Source organism: Plodia interpunctella, chromosome 28, assembly GCF_027563975.2.
Source record: "Plodia interpunctella isolate USDA-ARS_2022_Savannah chromosome 28, ilPloInte3.2, whole genome shotgun sequence".
In the NCBI taxonomy this organism is placed as follows: Eukaryota; Metazoa; Arthropoda; class Insecta; order Lepidoptera; family Pyralidae; genus Plodia; species Plodia interpunctella.
This window is the reverse complement of record NC_071321.1, coordinates 2,803,372-2,829,118: the sequence shown is the minus strand read 5'-3', so window position 1 is coordinate 2,829,118 and position 25,747 is coordinate 2,803,372. Positions and strand designations below refer to the sequence as shown.

Genomic DNA, 25,747 nt, shown 5'->3' with positions numbered 1-25,747 from the left:
TTGAGCTAGTATGCCATAACACAAGTCTCGAACTTACTTTGGGGCGAGCTCAATCTGTGTGATTTGTCCTAATATATTTATTTATTTATTATTTATTTATCGAGAAAAGCGGTAATTTTATACACATACGAATACACCGGGAGCTATCCCAACGGTAATTTTTTGGGTTTCTCTGGATTTTTGGTTATAATATTTTTGACATTCCTTCTCTATACCTAGCCTCTAAAGTCAAAGTCGAAACATTTATTCAGAAATTGGGCATTTAGAGACACTTTTTTACGTAAAATTGACTTCTCAATAGCGTAAAACGTAAGTAGACGAATCACGCAGAAAGAAGAGCGAATGGCTTGAAGACAAGTTCATCAATGGGCAAGCAGTAACGGAGTGGTAGCCGAGATATGGACAGAGACCGGTTGGTTAACCAGCAGCTGCTGGTCAGAGATGACATTGTTTGGGTGATGGAAAGCGATGGATGAGACTGGCACAGGACCGTAGGAAGTGGCGCGTAAAACGGGAGGCCTGACCCAGCAGCAGTGGGTTGAGGTAGGCTGAAAATCATGATGATACTGGCCACTACGCGAAGATTATTGACGACCTCCGTGGCCTTATGGTCACCATGGCGGACTCCTACACTAGAGGTCCCGGGTTCGTTCCCCGGTCAGGTCAACATGGAAAATGATATTTTTCGGATTGATCTGGGTCTTGGATGTTCATCTATATATGTATATAGAATGTTGAGTTAGTATCCCATAACACAAGTTTCGAACTTATTTTGGGGATCTCAATCTGTGTGATTTGACCTTATATGTTTATTTTATTATGGATTTTCTGTTGTTTATAACGTCGACTCGATTTTGAAGTGAACAAATTCGATTACAGAATCCAGTGTTAGTCGAAACTTTGTTTGTTCTATTTTATTCGCGGTCCATTGTGTATTGTTTGAAACAACAAAACGCTTCGTGAGAATCGAATCAGAACGCCATATTTGATTTTCATTTAGAACTGGCTGGATATAATAACACGGGAATATTACGAATCGAAAACTGATTTTGTATTTGAGAAACATTCGATTCTCTAAAGATATAGGTACTTATTTAGAAAATGCTGGCTGGAATTCAGACTTTTATATTTTATTTTTAGGGTGCCGTACCACAAAGGTAATAAAACCGGTCAAGTGCGAGTTAGACTCGCGTACGAAGTGTTCAATCACGTTAGGGTTAGCCGATTTAAATAATTATTTTACGAGTATTCTGATTTTTAGTATCTGTTTATAGCGGCAATAGAAATTCATGAGATACAGCCTACAATCCTAAAAACTATTTGTAATTAGACGTACAGAATTCCCAAAAATCCAACTGTGTGTTCCTGGAATGAGCGTTGAAAACACAAGATATACCTGAATGATCCTCAATATCAGAGTGGTGTTCTGGAAATCGTACTCCAGGCTGAAGTGGATCTGTCCGACGTTCTCCGAAGGCTCAGAGTTGTCGATGTACATGTCCACCAGCGATATGGAGCGGTTCTGAAGAAACGCCATCTGTCAGCGCAAATTGGACACTTTTTAGGTGGTGTCACACACTTTATGTGGTGTCAGACACTTTAGATTTGTGTCTTAACCATTGCACGAATCTATGTTAAGATATTTAATGCCGACTCAGCACTATCAAACTTAGATGACGACGCGAATAAACACATTCATTACGTACGTAGTGTGTTTGGTTTTTTACGACAAAGAACAACCAAAATTAATACAGAAGCAAAGTTTGGGGAACTGTTCGCCGATAGTGTAGAGATGGCATACATTAACCTCAAAATGTGTGATATTAAGCTTTGTTTGTGAAGTGATTTTTCAAAAATATTTTTTATCTTATTGTTGTATAAATACTGTAAGCGATCGAGTCTGTATTCACATATTTTTATAAACAACATCGAATGAATTAATGGTTAAATTTATTTGCTTGTAAACACGATTTATTTAGCAAAAATATTCATTTCAAAGCTTAATATTATTTCGAGGTGAAACTTTATTAATGTGGTATGAAAATTGTGAACATTTTTGTGAAAATTATTTGTCAAAATGTGCTAAAAGTTGTTTAATTAATATATCACACTCACTCACACGTGTTATAATGTTATCTGTGAAATATACACTGTGTTTTAGTACATAGGCGTGATATAATACATAATAAATTTATTTCTATAAAATGCTATATTGTTTTTTATCAAAGATTGTGAATCTAATAACAGACAAATATAACTGAATACTAGATTTACAAATTTAAAAGTTAAAACAACCACATTTCTTTTTTTTTTTTGGAAGAAAAAACATATATAAACATTATATATATATATAGGTATATATGTAAATGAAGTACCTGTCTGTAGGTATAATTATGAAAGTATAATTTGATTTTTCAAAAATGCACACAAGACTCTAACTTCTATTTAAACATAAAACTATCTAGATTATTCTATTCTAATGTGTAATGCACTAAAAATAAGTGAAAATGTTATGTGAACTAACACATTTCGAAGTATGCGCATATATTTATTATAAAACATACAAATAAATGCTAAACAAACTAAAAAACTATTATTTTAAAAAAATGCTTGTATTTATTTAAAATTTTAGGTTAAAATATCGTTTATAAAATTTTCTTTTTTATTTAAAATTAGAATTAACAGAACCTTATAATATAGCACTAATGTTATGAAGCTGACATTTCTGTATTTAAAATTATATTTGAGTTGAAAATAGAACAGAAATGTCACGGCACATTATGAATTTAATCGATTTATGTAAATAGGATGATTAATCGTTTGCTCGTTATGCTACAATTCAAGTTTTAAATAAAATCGGTCGCCGGCGATTTTCGTCGATTTTCGCCAGTAATTTTTCGCGGCCAAAATTACTTGTGAATGGGTGAAATTTTTTAATATAAATTGATTAAATCCATATTATTATCTATTAAATCATAATATAAGTTAAATCATATTCTTTTTAGGTAGTTCCGGTATTATTATTATTTTTATTTTAATTTATAATGTACCTACTATATATGTCATACTAACCTACAAAAATAAGCTTTGACTATTTATTATAATGACCCCCAAATTACTACAATGGGGGGTGAAAGTTGTTCCGCATTCGCAGAGATACTTATGCGGGCGGAGCCGCGGACAAAAGCTACTACACTATAAAAGTATCTACTCCAAAAAAAATCATGCACCAAATAAATAAATAATACATTAAAAGAGTACACCATGTACTATGATCTCCTATTTAAGATTATTCGGCAAAAGGCAGTATTTTTAGACGAAAATGAACGTAAACTAACTCCTATATATAATATAAAAAAGGCTTGAAAATTTTTTTCTTTAAATATACAAACCTATGTTGAAGTAACGAGCCTAGATTTAACATTCTGAAAATTTAGGCAGTCATTGAAATAAATGATGCATTGATAAAAAAATATGGCTGACATATGTCAAAAATACAAATGAAAACATACATTTAAATCATCTAAAAGCGTTATCACTACTAAAATGCAAACTCACTTAAAAATTACAATACAAAAATGCCAAACAAAATGAATACCTAGTTTATTTTTAGTTTCGCATTTTAAAAACATCTATTCTAAAAGTATAAATAAAATTAAATAACAAATAGTTTTATGGTGACTGTTTAGTTTCTATTTTAATTACTATTTGAAAAAAAGTTGCAGGTTGTCTATTTGTTCTAAAACTAACCTAAAAAGTGTTTCAAGTGAAGTAAAAAAGTATATGTACACTTTGTTCGTGGAAAAATCTAAAAAAAAAAAAGTGATAATTCACTCCAGTCAGTGGTAATGAACATTAAAAATATCATTGTAATTTCTAAAAATATAATTCAAACTATTTTTTTATAATTGTGCGTAATTATTTAATTCAGTTAAATATAATTATAAAAGCATCGTTGAAAAATCTCAACAACAAGATTGATGTGAGAAATTTCGTAAGCGGAAAATTTTTAAGCGTAATTTTTTTTCTAATTTTTAAAAAAAATATTTTCTTCTCTATGTCTTTCATATACAACCTCTTCTACCTACCATTTTTGAAGGAGAAAGCATGGAAAAAGAATCCATAGTTTAGAGATAGGTCACAAATTAAAAAAATCTAAATACACATTAAAAAAAAAAGGCAGCTCGTATTTTTTTTAAAATTTCACAACACTGGCGACTACATTTAAGAAAATTTCAATAATATCTCAGCGTGTTTCTTCCATTTGTATGTAAAACTTGTATTCAAATATTAGATTAACGACATTGTTTATATGTCGTGTCAGTTCAATTTCGATAAAAATACAGTATGGAAATTGGAAAAATGTTTTATCTCTTGCATTCAAAACGTATTTGTAGGATATTTTTATCGTGTATCTACTAACGTACCTATGTACTATTATGTCTGAGAAAATAAACATTTTTCTCTCTTTAATACTAATAAATATTTTGATATTTCTTGTTTCGTATGTAAACCAATTGTAGGATTGGAAATATTCTGAAAATATTCAGGTAGATAACATTTAATTACATTAAAACACCTCATCGTCATTCGCCATTTTTTGATTCTTCAAAAATGGGATTTATGTATACTGTCATATATGTGTATAGGTGTGCATTACAATATACGTATACTCTATTTTTTTATTGCACGGAATTCTGCTGATATTTCATAAATTTGTCAACATTAAAACAGTCTCACTGATAACGGAAAACGTTTGAGGAAAAATGGCACCTTTCAGAATTCCGTGCGATTATTAAATAATCAGTGTTTAGTAATCGATTTTGTTGAAATAGTTGGTAACTCTGTTTTAACCTAGACTCGGGTTTTTACCCAGGGGATTAAATAATTGAAAATTACTCTTATTACCTTTGTTAATATATACATCCTGATGCTGAGTAGTTTACAGTGGACTATATTTACTTATAGGTAAATGTTTTTGGTGTGAGCTCTAACACATATTGTGATCAGTCTGTGACTTATTGGTGATTTCAAGAATATTGGTTAAGTAGATAGACGCGAAGAGGTAACAAACAAAATTACTTTCTCATTTATAATATTAGTTAGGATTAGAATTCGAATCTGGAGTCTCAAAAAGATTACCACAAGACTGAGGTAAATCACAAGTTAAAGTTCATTCGAGAAATCATTCACGAACGACATTGTCAGACGGTCTAACCCACAGAATTTACAATAAAACCATAGAAATGTCGCTCTTATCCTAGGAGAGGACCACTACATATTTCGTGGATGTCATAAAAGGGGACTGGATATATGTCTTCTTCTTCTTCTTAGCGAGTCGACTCGGTTAAGTTATATCTTAACTAATATTATAAATGCGAAAGTAAGTTTTGTTTGTTACCTTTTCACGCTTTGTTCACTCAACCAATCTTCTTGAAACTTTGCATACATGTAATTTGAAGTATGGAGAAGGACATGAATTCAGGAATTGAAATGTACCCTACATTTCAATTCCAGAAAAATAACTGCTCGGCGAAGCTGCATGTAAAGGCTAGTTATAATATAAAAGGTATATAGATCTAAACTCAAGGTTATTTAGGCGGATCCCGGACCAATTTTGTATCGACGGCTTTAGTATCAACAACTATCAATCAACATCATTGTAAGATATTTCTTTGATTGTTTTCTTATTATTTAAATTAAATAATTTACAGTTTTAATTATTTTCATAACTTTTAAAAAAGATATAATACATAAATTTAATGTTATACTTTTTTTTCATACGTCAAAAGGAATGAAAATAAGTAAGGAATAATTGTTTATTAAACGTACCTTTTTAATATACCTATATTGCAAATATATAAGATAAGTATGTCATTCTGTAAAAGACAGCAGATGACATAACTATTTAGCTTATTTATTGCAATTTCTGCGGACTAACCTCTCGGGACTTTTGGGACTAAAACTATAAATAATTCAACAGAGTAGACAATAAAACAGTAAATGGATAGATATGGTATTTTTACGGGCCGTACCAAAATAAAATGTATGCGAATACAGTCCACTACAAGTCTAATTATGCATGAAATGGACCTCGATGGTTGAAAGCACGCATATGCGATTTATTTAGAAAATCCTACCAACCCTACTAATATTATAAATGCGAAAGTTTGTGACGGTGTATGTGTGTATGTATGTGTGTTCGTTTGTTACTCTTTCACGCTAAATCTAGTCTCGGACAAATGGGAATGTTTGTGAAGATGTGTCCATATTTGTTACTCTTTCACGTAATTCACTGGAACGATTGTTATGAAATTTGGTACACAATACAACCTGGAAGTTATTCCAGGTTATACACTATGTGTATACATAGGGTATCTTTTATCCCGAAATTCCCACGGGAGCGAAGCCCCGGGGCGCAGCTAGTTCTATAAATATTCTAAATCAAGAAATACACCAGAGGTAGATCTTGGTACAAAGATCTCTGGATAACTATGTGGTCTAAATGTGGTTGTGAAATTTTTTCGATTTTTTATTATCCACTGCCCGCGTCTTCGCCCGCGGAATTTCCCACGGCAATAGTTATTTTTCCGGGATGAAAGTTACCTTATGTCCTTCTCCATACCTCAAACTACATGCATGCAAAAATTCAAGAACATTGGTTGAGGAGATAGAGCGTGAAGAGGTAAAAAACCAAACTTACTTTCGCATTTATAATATTAGTTAGGATTGGGATTAAACGCACCAGGCTTTGTATAGTCTTCTTGTATGTAACGCAATATCAAGGTTTGATATTAAAGTACTTTGACGTCAATTTTAATCTGCACACAAAACTCTATCCGCCATTTTATCTAGACGACAGTGGAGCAAGTTAACATCAAAGTTGACTGGTGCAACTGCATAAGTATTCCGCTAGTATTTCGTAACTTAACCCAGGGTCACAAGAATGCTCACGTCGCCCGTCTCTGAATTATTCATCGACCGATCTGTTGCGTAGATTCAGATTGTGTACGAATGTTAATCTTGATAGTTACATATCCAAAACTAGGGTTAGGCTTATCAACTTTGACCAGAGATCAGGTTTGCTTGTATTTACGCAGTTTGCGTCGGACTTTTAGAGAAGAAACTTTGTGCCCTGTTGTAAACTAACAGATAGTGGTGGTTAAGACTCCGGCTTATGATTGGAAGGTCTCAGGTTTGTAGCAGGTAGTATCTGTAAAATGTCCTGCTTTTTATTTGAGTTGAATATGCACCGCAATTGTGCCTTAGCTTTTAATTACCGCAGCATAACCACCAATTTATACAGAACTAGCTCTTGCCAGCGGCTTCGCCCGCGTGAATTTATCTGCGAAACTGGAACAGACGATTTTTATACAAAGTTTCACTATTATTATAGTAGCCTATGTTGGAACGGAGATCTTTAACTACATGCATACAAAATTTCATCAAAATCTGCCCAGCGATTTAGCCGACAGACAGACAGACTTTCACATTTATAACATTAATAGTAATAGAACATTAAGAGTAATCGTATGGGCAATTGGGCATGTCAAACTGCACAGCGATGACGTACAGCAGGCATTAATTTCAGTGAAAGAAAGTTTAATTTGTCGTAACTTCCACCTTCATTAAGACAATTAACTTTTACAAAAGCTCGCTGTAATTAAGTTTATTCAATATTTCTAGCAGTCGGGACGAAATTGTCACAGATTGGATATATTTTTAATATCTGCAGTTATTAAATAAATTATGCTAATAAATATAGCTAAATGACGTTCCCGTCTCGTCCTGGCAGAAGGGGCAAACCCAAGAAGTGCTGGCTTGATGTCGTCAAGGATGACATGCGTGACAATGGTCTGACATACTAGGGTAGCCGAAGTGGTATACTGACCCTGGGATTCGACACTTAAAACATGAGAAAGCCACCCGATAAAATAAGATATTATTTATTATGACGTTAGTGGGAATTTCTTACACCATTTAAAAGACTGTGCTACAAATTATTTTTAAAAAATGTCACTAAGTAGTGGTGTGTCATTGACGTTTTTCCAGCTCAACTATTTTTGATCAACGAGCAACTAGTTACTAAACCAGTTGCCAACTGGTTTGATATAACAACGTGGCTTTGTTTTTTCATATGGTTCGCGGCGTTTCTGGCTCAATGTATTGCAATGCATTTAAAACAGTAATAAGTTAGAAAAAATAAATCAGCTTTTTTCTTTCACACTACAGTTCTACGTCCGCTTGTTTCCATGGCGCGCCATGTCTCGCGCTCGCCGTTTGCGCCGCGCGCTACGTTGGAAGCAAACCAGTTGGGCATTCCAATTACTTTTGCAGTTATTGTTAAACCAGTTGGATCGTTGAGCATAGGAAACAGTTGAATAAAATGAAATAACGCCCACGACTAGTTGTCACACTAGGAGCATGTTTACCGATTGCAGATAAATTATCCAAATGTAATTATTTTAAATCAAATAAAAAGTATAAAAAAATGTGTTTCACATGGATTCACGTCGATTGGATAACTGGCCAATCACATCAGGTAGATTTATCTATCAGTTAGCTTATCTGTCAGATAACAATACGATATTTTATTAATTGGAAGAAGCAAAACAGGTACTTTTATTTTATTATCTTAAAAATTGTTATTTATAAAATGTTCATAATGTTTACCTATAGTTGTTACTATTTTTTAATCATTACCTATCATTTTAATGTTGGTAACAATTCTGAAGTGGTGTCATAACGTCTGGATATTACTTTAATTGTATGTAATAACGGATAGTTCCACATAATTCGGTAATTTACTTGTTCGTTACTAGGTTACAGGAAGCCAAACATATACTAAATAAATAAATGAAAAAACAGCATTTAGGAACCTATAAAAGACAAATAAACTTGTTTGTTTGTCATATCGTTATTGTACCAAGAACACATCTTAAAAATACATATAACAAGAAGGTATCCCATGAAGGGATCTCTTCCAGTCAACCAGCGATAGTTTGAGAGAATATATTAAGAAATAAAATATTTATTTGCCATTAACATGAGTAATTAAACCCACATTGTTTTACCGAATATAGGTATGCAAATATAAAATAAATAAAGTAACTTATTTGTATACATTAATTATTGCAATCAAGAAGAACAAAAATCACAGCCGAATCCTATTTCACTCTTGTCTAACAAAATAAATAAGCCGTAAAATCTTCAAAAAGGTTAATTTTTTCCGCGGTCCTCGGGGTGTCACAACCGAAGATGCAACCGATAACACGCGAGATAAAGGACTTTATCATACCCTCATGTCAAAGTCTTCATGATTGTTATAGAGAAGACGACATTGGGTGGTTCGCACAGCGTTTCGACCGCTGCGGCCGCGCGGTCTATACAATCCGTCAATTTTCTTGAGGAAGGAATCATTTCCGAAATTAATCGTTCATAAAATTGACATTACTACAGTACAGAGTAATTAATGTAAAGTCTTATAAAAACTCATTCTTGTCTTTGTTAAAATTTGAAAAATTGTAATGCGAACCACCCTATTGCGTTTTAATAAACTCATAAAAATTTCAAAAATAAATTATTATTTACACCAACACGGTGAAGCGAAAACAGCTTATCCACCCCTGTAATTACCCCACCCCTATTCTCACCTACCCTTGTTGTGCTATGAATAATTCACAACTTGGCACGTGACCCATGTAAAGGGAAAAAAGGTTTTTTTTTTTCTATTATTGTTTATATCAGCGATATCGTGTTGAAAATATTGATATCTTAAAATTATATATGTTGTTTTCAAACATCAACGTACAAACTAAACTTTTGTGGCAAGTTATCAGCTATTTAATATCATTTATTTTTAGATAGGAGCAATCACATTGCAGTGTGGTTGTTGTTGCGTCACAATGGCCCAATGTGATTGGTTCGCTGCGTCTCACTTCGAATCGATTCGATGGTGAGAAGTGAAATGTGAACCCGCACTGAGTCGCAGTAGACGATTCGATCAGACATTATACAAACTAGTCCAATTGAAGTTATGTCTCACCAGACGTCCCGTTTATTCGTAGACCGACGTTATTGTAGTCCATTTTGTTGTCAATGTTTATTCCTGTCTGCTCTGGAGTTGGTTACAGGGTTGCCAACTTTACTACATAATTAAAACCTTATTGCACAACTAAAAGCTAACAATAGGCGCACTTAATGACATAAGGCATTCATTGGCTCTTGTTTCGTCCAAAAACCTTCCTTGGCTAAATGGCAAAAAGGGTGATGCTATAAAAAATGAAAAAATAAATATACAAACTGCAATATACCTGTTAGAACCAGCGCCATCTGGTAATAAATTGCTAATGTTTTTCTCTATTGTGTCTTATAATTTTTTTATCCAAACCAGCACATGTTGGAATCATCATCATATCGAGTGTGTTATTGCTAACACAGTCAGATTTTATTCAAGTCGCCTTAAGGCATCTGAGATGACTTTTACGATTACTTACCGCCATCTAGTGGTAGGTAGTCGCATACACACTAGTGAACTAAACTGTCCACCAGTGTGCAGGTTTCCTCATGGTGTTTTCTTTCACCGAAAACGAGCGGTGGTCTATGAAAACTACTATATATGAGTCAGATTGAATTTGACAAACATTACAAACTAATATGACATGAGTAGAATACGAACCTGAGACCTTTCAATCCACAGGCTGGCGTCTTAACCATTACACCATCACCACTTCGAACCACAATTCAAACACATGTTCGAATGATGTCTAGCTATAACTGAATGTCACAAAATACAATATTTTCTTCTATTATTGTTTATATTATAGTTGATAGGTAAATGAGTTTATAGGTAAATTTATGCATGAATCCCAAGACACTATATTTAGTCTAAATGATAAAGTATATGTTAGTCTGTTAGGTATTTACACTATAGTCACTGGTTTGTTATTGATATTATTATAAAGTTAGTTTATTGAAAAGGAGAAACAATAAATAAAAACAAATCAAATAAAAATTGGAATTGCAAAACTGACTAAAATAAAAAAAAAATATTTTAAAATAGCTGGCAACCCTTGCTTCCTTTATTAGTGTCCGTGAAGTTGTCTACAAGTTTTGCAACTTGCGGGAAATGTGTTGAGTTGCAATGATACGTTTTAGATAAGATAAATCATTTGTTTGCATTAAATAAACGTACATTGTGTGTACATATCTTTATGCCATTTAGCGGACCCTGGGCTCCGACGCTCAATGGCCGAGGAGGGAACAAGACAACAGAACTCTCAAATGAGAGAGAGATATCAGAATACGTTAAAGTCGCCATTATGTCAAATCATATACTCTTTTCCATGTGTCAAAATTTAAAAAACAAAAGAATGCGGTTTTAATGACAGTGATTTGGCACAAGTGACGTCACAAATGTATGAGTCAAAAAGCGTTTTAAATTACCTATACTTTAATGAGAAAAAAGAATCTAAATGTTAGTATAAATAAAATTAATCAATTAAAGTGCCATTCATTATGTGAATAAGGTACAGTTTATTTTATACACAGCTAATTGTCGCTAATTGTTCACAGTTCATTCGGCAAGATGGAAAAAAAAAGCGTCACGTACGGGATTTTTATATGTTGAAGTTTCGGCGATTTCACGACCGGCCGTCAACCCTCTTTGAGGATGCTGTTGTTGCCAGCTGTTTAAGTTTTCTATCACATCTTCAACGACAACCAATTCGGCTGTGGTTTCACGACCGGCCGCTTACGTCTCGTCAATACCTAGTAAGAATGCTGTTGTTAGCAGCTGTTGCTTTCTATCCCATCTTTGTCTTGTGCGGCAACCACGGGATAACATGAAGTGCTATTTTAGGGCGGCAACCGCTTGCACAAGAACCCACATTTGAACTAATTATACTAACAGAAGATGTTATAATAGGCTTGTTAAATTTGCTCATGGATTAAACCCTTGGTTAAAAGTTGGACTGGGTTGAGAAACATTATGAGGGTGGGAATAACCCTTCAGAGGTTTCCTTTACATAAATACAGTTCATTGCTGAGATTCCTTTCTGAGCACCAATTGTAATAGCACTTTGGTCACCGTTAATGTCAAACAAATTAAATTTTGTTCTCATCTCCGTATATTCCCGGTTTCCTGTCGTCAACCATGTCAACCTGTCGTCAACCGCCTGCGTGTCGTCAACCCTTCTTGGTAATACTATAGTTGCCTATGCTATTATGCTATCACGTCCCTTAGTCGCCCCGTACGAAATCCACGGAAGGATATAAGTGATCATGTCTTTGGGCGGAACCACACGCCATAGATTATTCCTAGCTTACGAGTTTGCATGGGATAGGGTTCTGAAAAATTGGAAACAACATCTTGTGAATGATTGAAAATTATTAGAGAATTAAATGAAATTAAAAGAATAAATGTTTTGAATAGTGTAGCATTTTCAAATAAATACTTTCACTAGGTATATATAAGAAAATAAATTTTAATATTAATAGTTCAATTTATTGGAGTCGTAAATATTTAAATTTGGGGTTTGAGTTAATCGATTACAAATCGATCAAGTATGAGCAGGACGAAGGGAAAACGACAAAAAGTCACGTTTGTTGTGTAGGAGCTTTCTTAAATTGATTTTATTATTTTTTTTAGTATTTGTTGTTATAGTGGCAACAAAAAATTTTAACTGTCGCTGTTCATGATATACAGCGGGGTGACAGACAGACAGCGGGCAGCGGAGGCTTAGTAATAGGGTCCCGTTTTGCCAAAATCCAAAAAAACGAGATTGAAAATATTTTTCGTCGTCTGACTAGCGAAAAGGACGAAAAATATTTTCGAAAAACTGATGTTACAGCATAAAGGTCCCCGTAAATTATTAGGTATATGTTGGCACGTTAAGAAAATATATTACCGCGCACTACGTACCCAACTCAAAGTTGTAATTATTTGGGACAACTGTAGGAGTGGAGGTAATTACTTGGTGAAATATGTAGGTGTAATTGGTCAAGTGAGATCGCTTTTCGAAGAACTTGACTCTTCGTAGTCGTATCTCCTCATGGCTGTGGGTCGTGGTGACTATACGTGTAATGAAACACACACAACAACTTTCTTGGCATTGCTAATGGTGTGGTTTGCCATTGCCTTCTCCATTTCACACACAAGTTAATAATCAACCAGTGTGCAGGTTTCCTCACGACGTTTTCCTTCACCGGAAGCAATGGGTGGCAAAAAACTATACATGAGTCAGATTGGTATACAAACTCATGTGGCACGAGTAAGATTCGAACGTGGGATCTCTCAATTCATGTCAAATTTTGTTGGCCTCTAAAGTCCAAAATACAAGAGACATGATTTTCATACAAAGATTCACCCCCTATTATAGTTAATCGGGGATAGATTTTTGAAAAACAGTAGCCTATGTGTGAATCGGGTTCTTTAACTATATTCATACTAAATTTCATCAATGGTCCAGCGGTTTAGCCGTGAAAGCGGAACAGACAGAGGAAGCAGATAAACAGCATAAAATTTATAATATTAGAATGGAAGTATGGATTTTACACTATCTAAAATACAATAAATTATCTTTTATCAATTTCATTTGGCAGCATTCGTCCCCTAGTTCACGCATGGGTCAGCCATCTCAAAATCGTATCAAGTATTCATTTACCTCGAATCGAAACTGACTAGGAAGGTAGGAAGAGTTTCTTAAATGTCTTAACCGAATTTGAGAAAAAAAGTAACATTCTGAAACATATTGAAAACTAGCTTTTGCCCGCGGCTTCGTCCGAGTGATTTTCATTTCTTAGAAGTAATGAAGGGTAAATATCTTTAATTTAATCTTTAGTTCAATTTCCCGTTTCCCGCTACGTGTCCCGTCTCGCAACTGATCCAATCCCGCTTCCTGTAATGTTACCTACATTACAGGAAGCGGGATTGGACCAGTTCTCGTACCATTTCCTACATATTGTCCCATCACGTTTTAGCAATATGTCACATGTTAGAACACATAATATGACACGACGCCTTCAGATATTACGAGTATATCCTATAGAAGGAAAGGTGGAAGGAAGAAGGGGCCCAGGAAGGCCAAGAGATAGTTACACCAGACAAATTAATGAAAAAGTCGGTGTTGTGTCGCATCTAGAAGTGAAGGAGTTTGCTTTGAGAGAACACTGGAAGGAACACCACTGACAGGAGCCTCCCTGTTAAATTACACGAAGCTGACTAGCCACTGAAATAATAAAGAGAAATAAGGTTTAATAAAAGTCGTTTTTTCATTACCTGTAGCTATAAACCTACCTTACTATAGCCTAGTAGCCTTAATCCATTAGACGATTCCCATTAAGGCTAACATTTAGTGTTGTATGCTTACTCGAAGCTGAAAGGTAGACTAAACGTTTTTATAGCTAGGACGGTTAAAAATCGCCAGTTTGGCACGTTTCATAGCTTTTAAATTCTGATGCAACACCAATCTATATTAATCTATAAGTACATATAATAAAACCGTAAGTTGCCATGTCTGTACATAGGAGATATTTAGACTAATAGAAGCCAAAACATGTTTTTAAAATTTTTGTCTGTCTGTATGTTTGTTCGCGCATCACGCAAAAAGTACAAGATGAAATTGTATAGGGTTTTCACAGTCGTATATCGGATAGTCTATGTCGTGTGTGAAATGGAGTAGAAAGCTTATCTTACACTCTTTCTCATCTGAGTGTTTTTCCGGTTGCTCAGTCATCGAGTGTCGGAGCCCCGGGTCCGCTTTCATCTCAGAAGAACATTACAATGTTCTTATATCTGTGGTTTTCATAATTTTTCGTCTCCACTTCGCACGGTTATCGGTATATTAGTTACTATAGACCATTGGGGACTACGGGCTCCAACTCCATATGACTGAGGAAATAACCTGGACTGCTCTTATACACAATTTAAAAAAATTGCGTAAAATTCGTATGAATTAAAACAATCCAAGCGAATAAAGGAACAATGCTAATTAAAATTTCGTGTAATTACATAAGGAGCTTAGACAAACTTTATCATTCGCCGCGCGCTCATTAAGGCACAGTTCCGAATGACACGACAATACTTTGACTAAACTTACTTTGTGTTTAGAAGCGGTGGTGGTGTAATGGTTAAGATCGTCGAGCCTGTGGATCGAAAGGTCCCAGGTCTGGTTCGAATCCTACTCGTGCCACATGAGTTTGTATACCAATCTGACTCATGTATAGTAGTTTTCATCGACCACCACTTGCTTCCGGTGAAGGATAAACATCGTGAGGAAACCTGCACACTTATTGATTATTAACTTGTGTGTGAAATGGAGAAGGCAATGGCAAACCACTCCATTAATAATGCCAAGAAAGTTGTTACGTGTGTTTCCGTCCATGTAATGACCACGACCCTCAGCCATGAGGAATACGACTATGAAGAACTTCCGTGTTTTCTTTTCGTTATATTTATTTATGTAATATGACCACGAGCCCAATTCTCTCGCAATCAAATGTGATTTAATATTTTTTCCAATGTTTTAAACACAGTAAATACAGTATTTGCATTCACAAAAAATTACAATCAAGATTTATCGATGCGTTCGACTCCGTCGATCTTTTTCAATGCTGAATTAGATTAAAACCTTCGTAATAATAGGCTGTGAAATCCATAGAATAAACTTGTAAATTAACCTTTGAATTTGAACATTCGCCTCTGATTTTATGACCGGCCGTCTTACCTGACGTCGAACTTTTTATGCCTAGTCCACCTTTTTGGGATCTCGCTTTAGCACGCGTCTCTATATGTGTTTAAATCTTATATAATATTTTAGTGACACTTGCGATTGGCTTCATTACCGCACCTTATCTTGTTATAGGCATTTCGAACACCTGAACCGTGGACCCTAGAATATCGTCCCTTCAAATATAATTAAATTTATAATAAATTGAATAATTTTATTTATTTAATTGTAGTTCCAAATTTATAATCACGGAACAAAATACATTGCATTCGAATATTACAAAACTTAAAATTTAATGATTAATGTCTAAAGGAAGTTCCAATTATTACCACGCTTATCAATCCTGTCGTTTATTATTTGTCTTCCCACGATGGTCTGAGAGAGACATAATTACACAGAAAGAGCAAGCGGATTATCCTCCTGCGCAGATTTCAATTCCACCAAGAGTAGGTACGTATATCGAAATTACGAAGACTAATTTTGAGTGTATTTTGTATAAGAATCTATATTACTTCTTAATTTTTTTTAGGTATTAAGGTGTTTTTTGTTTTGTAATTCTTGAAATACAGTTAGTTTTCTGTCTAATATATTCAAATATCGAGCTGCCTTTTCAAGAAACGAAAACAACAAACAGTAACACATTAGACCTACCAAATCCGCTGAAAACATGGGACGTTTCGTAAAAGAGAATGTCTGAATATTGACGATAATACATTGTTTTTTTTATCGAAGTATTTGATATATTAAAAAATAAATGTATAAAATTGTATCAATGTGACTACCTACTATCTATATCGATCTACTTTTATTACACTGTAATAATAGTATTTTACTTAGAAATAAATGAATTAATATGTGGCTGGTAATATGGCATATAATTGAGTATAGCGTTCACGCATGCAACAACATCTTGGTAAGTATATATTTTCAAATATGTACATATTATCAAAAATTAAAAATACAAAAAGAAAAATCAGACATTCCCTTTTAGATGGGAAATACCTCCGATCCCAGGAAAAGTCAGTAAACATTACATAATGACGTCATTTGTTAGCAAGTATATATATATGTTTCTTTATTTATATCTCAAGATATTTAAGATTAGATTATTACAGGCAAAGCTCCAAATATTTCTCTTATTGAAGTAAAAAATTAAAAGAGCGAGACGGCAAATATAATTGCATAAAAATTACAGAGACGAAATTAGGGTCAGTAAACGCTTTAACGCTTGCGTTTGAAACATAATGTAATTCATTCATCGAAACAAATGACGTCACTCTAGTCACAAATAAATCACACGAATCACAAATCCAACGAACAACCTGGAAACTGTAAAAAGACATTTAAACTAAACTACCTATATTTGATAAACAACATTTTTCAGCCAGTAACATCTAGAACAACAATCTCGAACAAGTTTCAACAACAGACTCCTTTAGTACTTACTGTGTTTTTATTTAAAGCACAAAATTTTGGCCTACAATTTCATCCCTCAATTTCAGAATTTCAACCCCTTAGTTTAAGATAGTAAGAAACTGATTTTTGCAGATAAAATAATTATTATCTCTTTTTTTCTTGCAATATATTTATCTAATAGACATATACTTAATTTGTTTAATAATATCACTTAGATAAATGTAGGTTCAAACAAACTTAGTCTGCTTTTTATATTAGAAATTCTATTTTTTAATTTAAACTTCAACCTATAAACTAGCTTTCACTTTATAAGCATACATATTCAAAAATAAAAATGCTTTTTCTATTTAATTTTTCAACCTCTATCCTTACATTTGTGCCCCTATCCACTATTTCAATTCTCAAATTTTAAAACTCAAAAATTTCAAACCCCAAAATTTTCAACCCCCAATTTTCAACTCCATACTTACGGAAGGATGCGGCGGGTGCTCCTGCCCCTTGACATTTTGCAGCTGCTTGTTGGTGGCGGTCGGGGTGCGGTCGCCGGCGGCGGTCGATGCGCCCGCTGCGCCTGCGCTGCTCCCGGCCGGCGACTTCGCTTGCGGGGAGCTGGTAGAGGTGGTCCTGAAGGCATAAAAAATTATTAGTCAATCAAAAACTCTATATTTCTCCACAAACTAGAGTAAACAATTGGTTACAATGTACGGTCGGCTGCAAAATATTAATGGCCTTTTGAATTTGAATTTATAAAAAACATTTCAAAAATATGAGTGGACTTAGTACATGATTCTTATTTATACAAGGTTACAAGTTAGAAAACACCTATAGGTGTGTATACGAAGCCGTAAGATACATTGGGTAGATTATTTACACGAAGTTTTAAGTTAATACGAACACTTCCACAAGACTGAAACTGTAGTCGAAAATTATATGCGATGTTGTGAGTGACCAGTGTTTTAGTTAACGATCCTCTCACGTACTCTAAGGTTGTGGAATCACTAGTGCTTACAACATTGAGTTCTTAAAAAGGGCATGTAAAGATTCAGGGTTGATACCGCGCCTGGTGATACAATACTGGTGTTGCAGCGTCCATAGCCTGTGATGACCACTTCCCATCAGGTGGGCCGAATATTCACTTGTTTAATAGTAGAAAAATAATAAATTCATGTTCTTGCGTGCCGTAGAAAAAATATAGTATCGCCTCGCCCATAAAGGTAACACGAAATCAATCATAATACGCGTATGTAGCCCTTTTCCTATGAATATATTATGAAAATTACATTTTTGATTGATGTAGGTTGTAGGTACATGTATATTTAATTTTGTAACGTACTATGTTTGTCCTTATACGACATGCAAGAATTTTGGTACATTTGACCTCATATTAAGTTATCTTGCATGGATTTTATGTTGCGGTGATAAGGCGGAGTTTGAAATTATATTTTGTCGACTGTACAAAACCTGGGATCAACGATGTCGTAAAACTAACATTAAATACAAAGCAAAGTGAAACTTTGAATTAAATATGTAAGAGAAAAACTCACGCTTTCCATTATTATAATTTTATTTTTCTGAAAAACTTTTTACTATGAAAAATAAAGGTTTTTAAATATATCAATAAATCATCAGTTCTGTTAAGTTGCATAATCTCCTGTGGTACTTTTTTAGTGTTGTAAATTAAAAGCGCGGGTTGGCCCAGTCTTAAGATTCACTGTAGAAGTTATTAAAAAATTACTTGAAGTCCGACTTAGTATGAATTATTTATATATATAATGCAATATTATGATAAAATGTATTTTACATAAAGTACTTACTCAAGCTGTGCTCTGCGATCCGGACGAGTGCATGAAAAAAGAAAAAAGGGACAATTTAATTAAAATATCCATACTAATCCATACTTAATAATATAAATGCGAAAGTCTATCTGTCTATTGCGCTTTCACTTCGTTGAAGATCACCTTTCACACATAGGCTGCCTTTGTCAAAAATCATCTCCCAAAGGGGCTGAAAATTTGTATGAAAATCGCGTCTGTTCCGTATTCAGAGCTAAACCGCTGGAACGATTTTGATAACATTTGGCACGTGTTAAGTTAAATACTCCCTTTCATACATTGGCTATTTTTTTCAAAAATCAACTTCCAAATGATTATGATAGGGGGTGAAATTTTGTCTTAAGATCATATTGAAAAGAAAACCAAAGACGTCGTAATTGGCTATCACACAAAAATATTGGCCCTAGAAATTAGTAATCTGGTATGCCTATTCTAATATTTATTCTAATATACTATAGTTCCAGTAATTGAGGTCAACTGGTTAGTTTTCAAGTACTGAAGATGTGAGAAAAATATTTGCGAACATTTGCGTAGGCACTCAACATTTTTGATCGCACTTTTTCGTATAAAATGTCAAAAGTATCCAATCCCCACTTAGTCTCAATGTTACGTGCATTTGTACCCTTTTTTATTTCACGGTCCATTTCAAGGGATGATGTAGCCCTTCACACATTACGGCGACTTGTATTACTGTTACAAGGGTGTTCAAAAATGCCCTATAAGTATTTTTTATTTCGTGTGTTATTGCTCTAACACTGGTGTCAGATTTTATTCAAGTCATAATTACACCTGATGTGCAGCCAGATACACGCCGACGCGAATGCGTGAACATTGCGTTATTTGTATGAGAGTATTTACTGCAATGCAAAACCAGCAATGTATACCGAATCCGCCAAAGTTTGGCGAACTGTTCGACGACACTGTGGCCGGTGTAACGTGTAATACTTGAAGCAAAATGGTTTCGCTTGAGCCACGACGCTGGTCCTCCGCCGATGGCATACATATAACTAAACAGTATAAAATATGAATGAAATAAAACTTAATACTATAGGAAATCATCAATACAAGGCGTGTATTTAAATTATGTCCTCAAAACTTACTTAAAACATTAGGTATTATGCAGTTATATAAGTACATACTAATAATTATTATAAATGCGAAGGATGTATGGGTGTAAGTATGTTTGTTATTCTTTCGCGCATAATTATGTTATGAAATTTGGTACATGGGTCCATTATAATATTATAAATGCGAAAGTCTGACTGTCTACCTGCTAGTTTCGCTTTCACGACTAAACCGCTGGATCGATTTTGATAAAATTTGGTATGCATGTAGTTAAAGAACCCCGTTCAAACATAGGCTACATGTTTTTTCAAAAGTCAACCCCCAAATTATAATGGGGGGGTTAAATATTGTATGAAAATCGTGTCCATTCCGCTTTCGCAGAGAAATTCACGCGTGAAAAGCCGCGCTGGCAAGCTCCTTGCAGCAAAATGTTTAACAAAGATTGTTACAAATTTGTCTTTTTGTCACGAGAAAAACAAGAGCAAAATGAAGACAAAGATGAATCTACTCACCCGTATTCTCGGGTAAAACTAAGGATATTATAAAAAGTCTCTAAACGAGTTTCAAAAAACTGAAAGTCAACACGAATCGAACACCTATTTATCATCGGTCTGTCTGGCAAGTTAGCTACATTGGAAGTTCACAAATAATGGACTTGGTTCAACTTTGAGAATGGAGCTTAGAATATTATAAGTTCTTACAGCTGTATCAACGGTTACAACAGAGGTTAGCGCCATCTAGTATGCCGATTTTAGACTAGTGTGAGTGCGTGTATAGACACGAAATAAAATGATATAATCTTTCCGATCGTTTATTTGAATTATGTTGACTAAATTTTAATAATAGGCCATAAAAAATAAAAGAGTATGTTTGCCGCTCGCAGCACCAAAATTTGCCAATCAGTACTGCAATTTGCTTACTTAAATTAATAATTGAAAATGTTTTAAACAACGCCATCTAACGGACATGTTCAAAAACGCATTCACCTTAAGTTGAGGTGTTACAGTCAAATTTACAGTTTTAAGGTAGCAAAATTGTACAATGAAATATTTTTGCTTAAAGAGATGAATGGGCGATTTTGTATGGTCCGTGTACCCATGCTGTGTCAAGTAGGGCTTTTGTCGCTTTAAGGGTGCCTTCCCATTGCGTAATCGAGCTCTGTTAGTAGGTACGTTGTAGCTCGTCGTGTTCCATTGTCTATGGGGTTTGACACTGACATGAGTCGACGTACGTCGAAACTTCATACATTTTCTACGTTGTTCTACTTTGATCCGTCGACGTATGTCAAGTCAACATGACGGAGAATGTCGCAAGCGCAACTAAACAATGGAAACGCGCTTTAAAGGTCACATGTATAGCTTCATTTTATTATATAACACCAGCATTGAGATGTGTGCAGGGAAATATATATTGACGATTTAATTTATTAATGTCATCGATATATTTTCTATGGAATATTTATTTGAAACAACAACTCGACCTGCCTGCTACTGTATACATGTCCTCTCAACCTATCGCCTATAAGAGATCCCTACATGGGATAAGTCCGCCGTTGTACATGTGTCTTTCTTATATTAATTTTGATGAAGGTACTAATTATCGTGCAATAAAGTTATTAATGATTGTCTAGTGTGAATATGTTCGTCAGACAATTAGGGATGTTGAAGACCTTGCGAGCGAAGTAGACAAGGAAAGCGAACCCTAGGCACCAGTGTTCAATGGCATAATTACATGCATACCAAATTTTATCAAAATCGGTCCTGCGGTTTAGCCCTAAAAGCGAAACAGACAGACAAACTTTTGAATTTATAATATTAGTACGGAGGTTTAGTCAAGATTATACAATGTAAAGAAACAGCAATCGAGAAAATGATCATCATTGTAATGAGTTATTGCTAACACTGGCGTCAGATTTTTTCAAGTCACCTAAAGGCATCTTGCATGACTTTTACTTCAACCTACCGCCATCTAGAGGCCGGTAGTCGGATAAACACTAGTGAACCAAACTTTCCACTAATATGCAGGTTACCTCACGATGTTTTCCTACACATTCATAGTAGTTTTAATAGAGCCCAGATAAGAGAGAGAGAGAGAGAGATGAAAATAAATAAAGAAGTTAAGTACGTTGACTTAAAAATAGCTATCTGAAGGTAGAATGAACGCTCCAAGCTACATGTGTACAAGTCACCGAGCGTGTCGTGTCCCCTTTACACACGTCTCTGGCAGGAAATTAAACTTGAGATGACATACATACATACAGACATACACACACAGTGGTGTGTCCATAGAATTTGTTATATAATAAGGAAAATAGAATTGCCATGTTGGTTATTTTATAAAAATTGTGTATAGTGTTTTCGTTAGCAGTACGTGATTTGTGGTTTACATCGTAAAAATGTGCAGTAATAGGTACGTGATATAAAAAAAATACATTGAGTATATTCAGAGACTAATTCTGATAAATTCAAAAAAAATAAGTTTTTGCTTATCTTCAGGCCACTAGTATTGTCTAATCTTTATTCTTATCCAAACTCATATTATAAATGCGAAAGTAAGTTTGTTTATTTCCTCTTCACGCGTTATCTACTCAACCAATCTTCAAAGAAGGACGTGGGGTACCTTTCATCCCGGAAAAATCTATTGTTTCCGCGGGATTTGCGAAAAACCTGTATTCTATTATAGGTGGCGCTAAATGCTAATGAAAATAAACTTTGCTATAAAACACTAGATGGCGCTGTGTGTATATTAAATGGGCTCTGGATATTTTATTTCAACTATCCCAATCTCATTTTAATACGATGAAAAAATTTAAGCGGACGAAGCCGCGTGTAAATAGCTAGTATATTATAAAGCAAAGTCTACTGCCGCGTCTGTCCGTAATGTCTTATGTTAACAACTTAATTAAAACTTATCTGTCCCGTAAGTCGAGCAAAAAAAGTGGCACGGCCACACCATCCTTTCCTCGAAGCAATTCAGACAAATTTCGAACCCCAATAACTTCGTTGTGGATAAAACAGGAAGCCTGAATTTTCAGTGACTAAGCAGATATTTGCTATTCTTCTATGCATTTTAACGAATCACTTTTGTTTTTCACCTCCATGTCACATAATTCCATTTTTTGTGAACTTTTACTCTTTCAATTCCAATGTCTGTGACACATACAGATGTAGGGTGTAATTTATAACTTATGGAAATGAGGATTTATGGGGTAACGGAGCCTTCATAATTTATGAGTTGAAGGTGCGTTATATCCAGCGGTTTAGATGTTTAAATCAGGTATTTCTATGATTAAAACATAATAAATACTTAAATAAAATAAAATGTTTTTATTTCAGATTTGCATTCATATTGTCAGTAAAAAATTTCAGGCTATCGCACTAAGACACAATGTAAATTCAAGTACTTAATACATATTATATTAAATTATTAGATTGTTTAGAGCGATTAGATTTGATATTGATATGGTCAGTATTGTTAAGTCAGCTAATTACTTAACAACTTAAGGGTCGGATGAAGAAGGTCCCTTAAGTAGGGATAGAACAAATTAATAACCGACATGGATCTTACAACTTTTTACGGTAGAAGAACTGCGTTGCATATTTGTGCACTTTTGTGTGGACACGAAAATCCCTAGTCTCTGCCTACCCCTATGGGAAAAAGGCATTACAAACACTTACTCTTTACGAATATTTGTGTTGATATTGGGGTGTCTACAGTTCACAGAAATGCTCTTCACCGAAAGCAAGTTTGAATTAAGCCGACCAAACGCAACGAATAACAAGCCACACAAGTGTTCCACGACGTCTACGGACAGATGGCGCTACGGCCGACTCACTACCAGAAGCTAACAAGCCTAGACCGCGCAGACAGTGCGTTTACGAATCGGAAGCATATATACAACCTCCGACATGACACCGTCTGTCGCGTGGGATTCCCGGCGCTGCACCAGCCTGGCGGGAAGATCTTCCCTTTGTGGCGGTCGAGCATGATAACCTCGCTTCCGCTACAAAAATAATTGCTAAATTCCTGCCTGACACAAAATTAGGTTTAAATATCTTGAGATATAAAAGAAGAAAATTCGGCGAAACATGCTGTCGGACAGTGTTCTGTCAGTCTGAGGTTCACACTCTGTGTAATAAAGAAAATGACAGGAATTAAAAACCAATAAAATGAGCGGCAATTAAACACGAAGAATGGGTGTTTGTTAGTCCAATTGTAACGCGTTAATCTCTAACTTTTCGGTTGAAGAGTCCTAATGCCAGCTACACAAAGTATGCGAATGAACATTGAACATTGCGTAGTTTATATGCGTGCTTTTGTATTTGCCGCAATGAAAACCCAGCAACGTATGCCGAATCCGCTAAAGTTTGGGCTCTCCAGCGACAGTGTGTAGCCGACATAATAGTGTCTGTGTGTTGTTTATTCGAAAAATTACCAATTTTCCGAGTTTGACTTATAAATTATGATAAATTTGGTATCTACGTAGATATACTCGTTTCTTAGGGTAGATCGATTAGTGTTGCCGCTCGATAGTCAACTATCGATTGCGTTTCGATTGACTATCGATAGTTTGAGGAAAAGCAAGAGTATCGATAGTATCGAAAGACATCTAATATTTGGGGCAATACTCGATGGTATATCGATACTATCGATAAGCCTACACTAGTATCGATAGGCGAACTATTTGCCAATAGCAGTGACACAGAAAACTAAAGACGACATATAAGATAGAAGATACATACAACTTCTCGGCCCATCTCACACCGGCCACACTGTCGTCGAACAGTTCGCCAAACATTGGCGGATATGGTATACATTGCTGGTTTTTCATTGCGGTGAATAAAATCACTCATACTAACTAAGCAATGAATGCATGAAGCATTCAATGGCTGGCATGAGACAAATTGAGCTGAACTATTAGCGCTTTATCCCGTTTTTCTCGTTTTTCTACACGTAATTGTGTCTTGTATGAGCGAAACGAAAGATATGCCGAAGTCTACTCTCTGTCTACAGATAATAGTGTGTGTGTATGTTTGTAAAAACTGTCCCCAAAACATGTAATTGGCTACATAACTGGGAAAAGAAAGTAATAAAATATTTATTTGCCAAAAACATGAGTAGAAAATATACCTACAAATTGATGTTAAAATGAATTTACCTACATGTTTTACCGAATATAGGCATGCAAATATAAATAAAAAAAAATAAAATAATACGGACTATAAATAAATAAATAAATAAAATAAAATGATGAATAAAATATAGGTAATTTAAATAAGGAGACACAATAATTAAATGTCACTTTAATTGATCAGTTTGATTAATTACGAGATTTACTCTTTTTTCAACCTCATTAAAGTATATTAAAAATACAGCCTCCAAAATCCGTGACGTCCCAATACATTACTGTCACAAAAGCTCCATATAACGTTTTGTTTTTGACATCAGAAAATAGTATATTTGACTAAGTAGTTGGAATTTGTGGTGGCGCTAGTGTGCGAGTGCAATGCGCCCTAAATAATTCACCTGTGTGTTTGTTTGTAAAAACTGTCCCCCGAAAACACGTAATTCCCCAGCCGCCTTTCGTGCCGTGTTCCATTACACACGTCCTTGTGTTACGACGCTTTTTACCTAATTGCCATACATACACACATGTTATAACCTCTAATTGCGAAGTTAAGTGTCACCATTACTTCATTCTTGTAT

At 34.7% G+C, this 25,747-nt stretch overlaps 1 protein-coding gene across 8 annotated transcripts in view; it reads right to left on the bottom strand.

Moving 5' to 3' along the window:
- Syt7 (Synaptotagmin 7) overlaps positions 1-25,747 on the bottom strand; it is a 348,961-nt gene that overhangs the window by 12,486 nt on the left and 310,728 nt on the right. For 7 of the 8 annotated variants that reach the window (XM_053765756.1, XM_053765762.1, XM_053765761.1 and 4 more), the window contains 3 exons: positions 18,959-18,970; positions 17,615-17,768; positions 1,397-1,537 (listed from right to left, as the gene is read on the bottom strand). In XM_053765756.1, coding sequence (XP_053621731.1) covers positions 1,397-1,537; positions 17,615-17,768; positions 18,959-18,970 — 307 coding nt within the window. Of the gene's footprint in view, positions 1-1,396; positions 1,538-4,088; positions 4,237-17,614; positions 17,769-18,958; positions 18,971-25,747 lie in introns of those variants that run through there. The other variant, XM_053765763.1, reaches the window with a different exon arrangement.